The sequence below is a fragment of the Rhipicephalus sanguineus genome, chromosome 6 (genome assembly GCF_013339695.2).
Source record: "Rhipicephalus sanguineus isolate Rsan-2018 chromosome 6, BIME_Rsan_1.4, whole genome shotgun sequence".
In the NCBI taxonomy this organism is placed as follows: Eukaryota; Metazoa; Arthropoda; class Arachnida; order Ixodida; family Ixodidae; genus Rhipicephalus; species Rhipicephalus sanguineus.
The window spans coordinates 139,245,315-139,252,601 of NC_051181.1; the positions used below are offsets into that span (position 1 = coordinate 139,245,315).

Consider the following 7,287-nt stretch of genomic DNA (forward strand, 5'->3'; position numbering starts at 1 on the left):
TGAAATTCAGTCCCGCAATTGCAAGGACAGTGAAGAAGGCTGATTGGCGTCAGGATTTGAGAAAGATATCGATACTGGTCTCCAGAATGCCTAAAATCTGGACACCGAATCTGATATCGACAGATGTTTCCACACATGGTGACCGCATGCGGTGCCTCACAAAAACACATGCTTGAGTCCGGTCTCGTCTCTGCAGCTTACCCGAACAAAGCGTTATTAATCGCAATGGGCGAGTAAATAATACGAGTACTATTTAGCCAAGTCACAAACATTTTATTCCTTGTGAAGACGCGGGCCGCGTGTTTGAGTGATAATTGATGGTAGCGCAGGCTAAAGACACGGACAAAAGAAGGCACATAAGACACCACAGCGCTATCATGCAATTATCATGCAATTATCATGCAACCATACCAACAAGCCCAAATCGCCACCTTCATCGCGTGTTTGAGACCCCTGCTATAAGGAATAAAAAAAGGTGGTGCTATCTTCTGCACTCCATTAGAGTTCCCGAGTGCACAGGTGTGGTTCCCAAAGGGGACCACACACTCGGCATATATATATATATATATATATATATATATATATATATATATATATATATATATATAAAATTACGGCAGCAATATTTCCAATTTTGCATTTGTTTATATACACGAACATACATACATACAAAGTAATTAAACCTTCCCCCCCCCCCCAAAAAAAAAGTTCTGACTATGCCCCTGATTATTACACAGTAAATATATATACACTCCATAAGAGTGCACGGCCCACAGAAAAGGAAGCAAGGGAATAGAATTACATAGAAAGAGAGAGAGGAGTTAGGATACTTTAACCAACATGCGAAGCTTCGAAGTCATTGGGAATATTCGGTAACTGCGCATTTTGTGTATCACTTTATTCTCCCGACAAACTGCAGTAGGATTTCTTACAAGAAGGACAGCGGCAGGTGGCCCAGAAGACAACAAACAAGATTGTGGAGACAGTTTTCTACTTGAATTTAGATTATCCGCCTGTTCTAAAACGCGCTAACGGCATGTATATTGAGCAATTCGACCGGATATAGTCACGAATTGCCTAAGAAATTGAATGTGTTCCAACTTCTCAGACCTATAGTGGTCTCTAACCTTTGGCGCCGACTGTATGTGTTGTGGGGCTTAGACATAAAAAAAACAAAAAGGAACTCACAGGGCCTCCACTTCAGTCGACTCGAAGGCGAAAGCCATCTTCTTTTTCTTCTAAGTCGACTGAGCCTCCCGCGCCCACCTCCGAAAGCTTTCTGCAACTACCGTGGTTTTGCAATGCCTCCAGGAGCATAAATTTTCTGCACCTCATTTTGTTTTGCAGTGCCTCCAGGATCGGCTCGCCTTTGACCAAGCAATGATGTTATGTGATGACGTCACAGTGAAGTCACGATGACGCCATGATGACGTCATCAAGTGATGATTTTTTAACACGAAAGTGTTTTATGCCGGGGTCCACCAAGACTTCAGTGACGTACGTTATTTCCGTCACGGAAATGACGTCGAAGAAATTTACACGATCAGATGGCAAAGAAAAATATGTTTTTTTGCATCACTCCTAAGCCGCCGACGCCGGCAATTTTCGAGTTTGATGAGGCATCTAAGGCTGTCGCCTTAGTATTCGATAAATGTATTCATCCGCCGTTAATCCAGTGGCGTCTTTGGTGGAGGTGTAGGGCGGTGGTTCGAGGGTTCGACCCCCAACCCCAAAATTTTCATTTCTTGCGTAAATATATGTACGCGCACATATACAAACACAAGCACGAACACACATAAAAGGGGGCCGGACCACCCCGCCCCCTGTAAAATATGTTTGGTTACGACCTTGGTGCGAGGTCACTGGCGTATAGGGTTCAACCCCCCCCCCCCACAATTTTTCATATATATATATATATATATATATATATATACGCACACATACACACGCACATACATACATAAAGGTTGGTTGAACCCCCCCCCCCCCCCGTGAAAAAAAATTCTGGCTTCGTCCCTGTGCGAGGTATATCGGTCTGTTTGTTTTGTTTCTTTTACCATATCTCTCGCACAATACTATTTATATTTGGAGAGCAACATGTATTCCACAATATCGAATCGTGGGTACGAATGGAATTGAATCTGTGAATCGCAGTTTAAGTGTACAACGTACGCGCAATATACACAAAGTGCACCATATATATTACTTGAGGGAATGCTACCAAATGAATCCAACAGACAAATAAACCAAGGAAGGCATAGGGGATATCATTTGTTGTTTTTAACTGTGTTAATTATGACATATAGTAGAAAAGAATTAAGGTGGACGAAAAAGAGGCCCTTCCGTCGGTGGGATCCGAACCCATGACCTTCGAATTACGTTACGTTACATGTTCGCCTGGCAGACACTCTGCCGGTCTAACGAAATGCTCGGCGTTACCCGAGAAGCGCAACAGGAAAGCTTTCTCGAAGTTTGGAAAGGGCGCAAGCGAACGAGAAATGAGATACCGCGCAAGTGCGTGCCGCAGCTGCGCCGCGGGCGTACACAGCTTTGATGACGCCCGGCTCGGTGTTAAATAAACAGATAGATGAGCGCCGAACGAGCCGGAGCTTCGCAAAGCCCGGGGAATAGGTGTCACCCGGAGTGCGGAGCTACACAGTCATCGCGTTGTATACGTCGGAATAATTTATTACCGTGTCGGCGAAAATATTCAAAAGGGTTTTCCACGAATGGGAAGCACATACACATTTCGACGACGGAGAATGAAAATAAACTCAGAATTTTTTGTTTGTTTTCTTTGTTTCTTTTACCAGGAACAACGACTCAGCTCGCTAAGTAAATCTTGCGTCGAGCGAATGCATTGTTACGGAACAATTTGTTTTCGCCATTTTAAGAACGCATTGAAATATGTGACGTAATTGAATGGAATGGTTCTTGAAACCGGCTTAAAGAGGCGATCACTGCATTGGAAAAAATAAAAGTGTCTGTGAAGTATAAGCTGCACGTGTTTTTCGCGCCAGGTGTGTATCCAGGCTGTTATGTCTCAGGGCAGCTCCACATCGCCCTTTGTGCAAGTTTGTATGCAATATGTACACACATATCCATCTTTTTATCCGAAACAGAGGCGTACGTTTCAATTTTGCTCGAGTGAGGGGTGGGGGTTAGTCTAGCCGGAAGAATTGTGCAGTGAGTGGGGTAAACAAAATAAATCCACTTTTGTTGCGATCAAAATTTGGAAGGTTGCGCAAGGTTCATCCCAACAGTACGCTATACATGTCTAGAATAAAACTGAGCGGCTAATTAGGGCTGGTGCGTATGCGGACAAGGGAAGGGGGGGGTGCAATTGTTGTCTGTTCCACAATTCTTGAAAAAAGGCGGCTTACCGGTCGCAACGTCGAACGAAATGAGAGAACGCAGGCAATGTAGTGCAAAAATTCCAAGTCTATACGTATACCGAATGGTTGATTGGCGGTCGACAGTGGTGTAGTTCATTCCCTCCCCAGGAATACGCCACTGCGTGGTTGTCGAGTGCAGTGGCGTAGCCAGGAGGTGACACACCGGGCACGTGACCCCTCCCCCCCCCCCTTCGAAACAAATTTCTGCCAACGATACTGGTCGAGTAGGTGCTAGTTGGCCACGTAGGTGCTAGTTGGGCACATTCGCAGCAGCATATGACGCGCGTTTCGGAAAAAAATTCTTATGGAAGAACAATGCGCACTTCGTACGAAGCAGGAGCGTAGCCAGAAATTTATTTCGGGGGAGGGGGGGGGGGGGTTCAACCATACTTTATGTATGTTCGTGCATGCGTTTGTATGTGAGCGTGTATATATGCACAAGCAAAGTTAAAATTTTTCGGGGGAAGTGGGGGGGGGGGTGTCGAACCCCACTAGCCGAGCCCCCAGGGGCGGCGCCAGGATTTTTTTACTGGGGGGGCACTCACGTCAAGGGGGTTCCTTCAGGGGGGCAGGGAGGCTGGGAACATATGCATTGTATTTTGACTATGCTTGCTCTTGGGGGGGGGCAAAGGGGGGGCAGGCGGAAATTTTGGGGGGGCTGAAGCCCCCCCAAACCCCCCACTGGCGCCGCCCTTGCGAGCCCCTGGTACGAAACTTTGATTAGCTGCGTGTGTGTCAACCTAAAAAAAAACGTATCCTTATAAATACGGAGAGAATGAACTGATCATCACTGTCATTGTACTTACGTCAACAAAAAACAAAGAAAAAGAAAGTCGCGCTGAGAGGCGTCACGATTACGCATGCAACATCCAATAAATATTCGAATCCAGCGTTTTTTCTTCTCACATGCCACCCTCATGAACCTGAAATACAGAAACCAAAGCACTGTAGCGCATTCTGTAGCGGAACGGCGAGCGAATACGCCCCTGCTGCGAAGGGAATCTCCCGCCCTTTGTCCTCGGGGCGCGCTGCGTCACACACGTGTTTTGCGTCACGTGGTACGCGCTAGCCCTGCCGGCCTTGCTGCCCTGCTGGATGTGACGCACGATGTGGATGTGACGCGCGAACCACGCGAACGACGGAGCGGGTTTACAGCAAGGCGGAAAGAGAAATCGCAACAAGCGCGTCGCGTTCAGCTGCTGCTGTCAGGAAGAACCTCAAATGGGATCGGAAATGTGTGCGCGATGTGCGAATGTACTACACGAGGCGGGTGAAAAGTTACGGAACTGCGACAACTGCTCGAGCTATCTGCCGTCGTTGTCACGCGCAGGGCGCCGCCCACTCAATCGCTCACGTGCTTCGTTGTTTGAAGAGGGCCAGCGGTCTGCAAAGCGATAATGTGCGGAGCACTGTGTTAGTTCGAAGCACCGAGCAGGCCGTCACAGGCGGCGATGAATGCGGCATCCATGGATAACGACTCGCACGAATCGTCGATCGAGGAGCAAACTTCGGCCGGCAGTACCGATGGATTCGACGAGAAGCTGAGCCGCTACCTGGAACGCTACAGCGTCGGCTCGTCGATTAACGTGAGTGGAAGGCGCGACAGCGTAGTGCGTCACGTCGATCCCTCGGAAACTTGTGCGCCCGATGATGTTTACCATGATGTTCACGAAGAATTGGTGCGCCAGCCACATGCGATGGAGCGTTACATGCGGCTCAAACTGCGACGATTCTTCATGAACCCTCTGGAGAAGTGGCGCCACAGTGGTCGCTTCCCTTGGAAACTTGCGCTGCAGATATTCAAGCTGGTAGTGGTTACCGTGCAGGTGATCTCGTTTGGCATGGAGAGCGCCACCTTTCAGCGCCAGCATCGGAACACCTACATGGCCCTGGAGCACATTTTGCTCAAGGGATGGGACACGTCGCGTGATGTACTGATCTATCCGCCTCCTGCGGGACCGTACGTGGTCGAAACGAAAGACAAGTTCTACGATCACGTCCGAAACGTCGTGCTCCGCTACAGCACCATAACTACCGATCCGGTGGGAACTTTCGAGTACGCCTCGCCCGACGGCTCTTTCCAACCGGCCGTATTCTGCGAAACGACGTACAAGGATGGCCGCGTATGGCCGTTTAACTCGACGCTCAGCTTTGACAGCGAAACCGTTACCAACTGCACAAACATCACCGGCCCTTGGCTCACGTCTGACGACCGCGACTGGCAGGACTTCCACTTGGTGAAGTTACTGGGCCGTCAAGTCTCCTTCGACGAACTCATCAAGGCCAGAATTTCGTTCTCTCTCAAGGCGTTGTATTTGACGAGAACAGACGAGACGATGTTCTCAGAGTGCTACAAATATCATTTGTCCGTTGTTTACGATAACTCGAAGCACGACGGCGTCATTGCCATCGGGATGCACCTGAACCCCAGCTGCGCGCACTGCCGCAGAAGTGTCGCCAACGTGGTACCACCTGCGGCTTACACTTTGCGCCAGTGTCTAAACGTGCTTATCATACTGACGTGCGCCTTCTCAACGCTCTTGTGCGTGCGATCGCTCTACAGAGCCCGCAAACTCATGCGAAAGACGTCAACGTATTTCGCTGAGTACTTGCAGCGAGAACTGTCGTGGAGGGACAAGGTAGACTTCGTCGACTTCTGGTTCATCGTCATCATTGTGGACGACGTACTGCTGGTAGCTGGATCAGCCGTTAAGATCCGAATAGAAGAGAGGCTAGTCCCGAGCCTGATGTACACTGCGTGCTCCTTGCTGCTCGGCTGCGGGTGCCTTTTGTGCTGGTGCGGATTACTCCGCTACGTGGGTTACTTCAAGGTCTACAACATCCTTATCCTTACGCTGGCGAAGTCAATCCCCAACGTCATCCGCTTCCTGCTATGCACCATGCTTCTGTTCTGCGGCTACGTTGTATGTGGATGGGTTGTGATTGGCCCGCACCACATCAAATTTCGGACAGTGTCCACAGCTGCCGAATGCCTCTTTGCGATCATAAACGGTGATGACATTTTTGCTACGTTCGCCATGCTGTTTGATGGAAACGACCTGGTCATATGGTACTTTGCACAGGTCTACATGTACAGCTTCGTGATATTGTTCATCTACGTTGTGGTCAGCTTGTTCGTGGCAATTTTTGTTGACGCTTACGAAACCATACGCGATGCGCAGACTGGAGACGATGAACCGAGTACCATGTGGGTATTTATTGCAGAGTCCAGCGATGAGCCAACTAGCAGTGCGTACCGCTCGGATGACGAGCTTGAAAAACTGCGCCCTTTGTCCCGGGAGCTATCTTGACAGAAAAGCATTGTGTGTGTATGCACATTGTTTCCTGTGATAACTTATAGAGCCAGATAACATATGGCAACAGCAAATTCTTGTGGAGAACCCACATTGCAGCAGCCCGCGTTCTTCAGAATATGAGGTTGTTATCTGAGTCATCTACAGCTTATGTTACGAATGACTTCTCGGATGAACGCGTTGGTGAACAATTATTATCAAGTGTGTTGTGCGTCAAGATAGTTAACTAGCGATATGCACACTGAAATAACGAAGTGCCTTTCACAACTTAAATGAACATGTGTTTCTTGTATGTGCAATACCAACGAGATTGCTGTATGTATGGGATAGTAGCCGCAAAACCTAGTCCTGTATAATGTAGGGGTATTTTTTAATTTTTTTTTATTCGCTACACGTACCGGGACTTGGCTGATCAGGTCGGCAGCTATTTCTGCCAGTGAGAATTAAAGGGAAAAAAAAAAAGGATGGCTCCCCCGTAATCGAGAGTAGATGTAAGCATGAAATGGCAGTATGACGCCATTTCATGAGCTCAGACAACCCTGTCTCAGTGCCAAAGATGAGAATCAGGTATATGGTGC

General features: G+C 48.3%; 1 protein-coding gene across 1 annotated transcript; it reads left to right on the forward strand.

The window, feature by feature from the left end:
• The first annotated feature begins 4,534 nt into the window (after positions 1-4,534).
• On the forward strand, positions 4,535-6,722 carry LOC119396549 (mucolipin-3). The gene has a single exon (XM_037663806.2). The coding sequence runs from the start codon at positions 4,847-4,849 to the stop codon at positions 6,704-6,706; it is 1,860 nt and encodes a 619-aa protein (XP_037519734.1). The 5' UTR covers positions 4,535-4,846; the 3' UTR covers positions 6,707-6,722.
• The last annotated feature ends 565 nt before the right edge of the window (positions 6,723-7,287 follow it).

What these genes read in the sequence shown, in the direction of transcription:
- LOC119396549 (XM_037663806.2), top strand. Translation starts at nt 4,847, where the DNA reads ATGAATGCGGCATCCATGGATAACGACTCGCACGAATCGTCGATCGAG.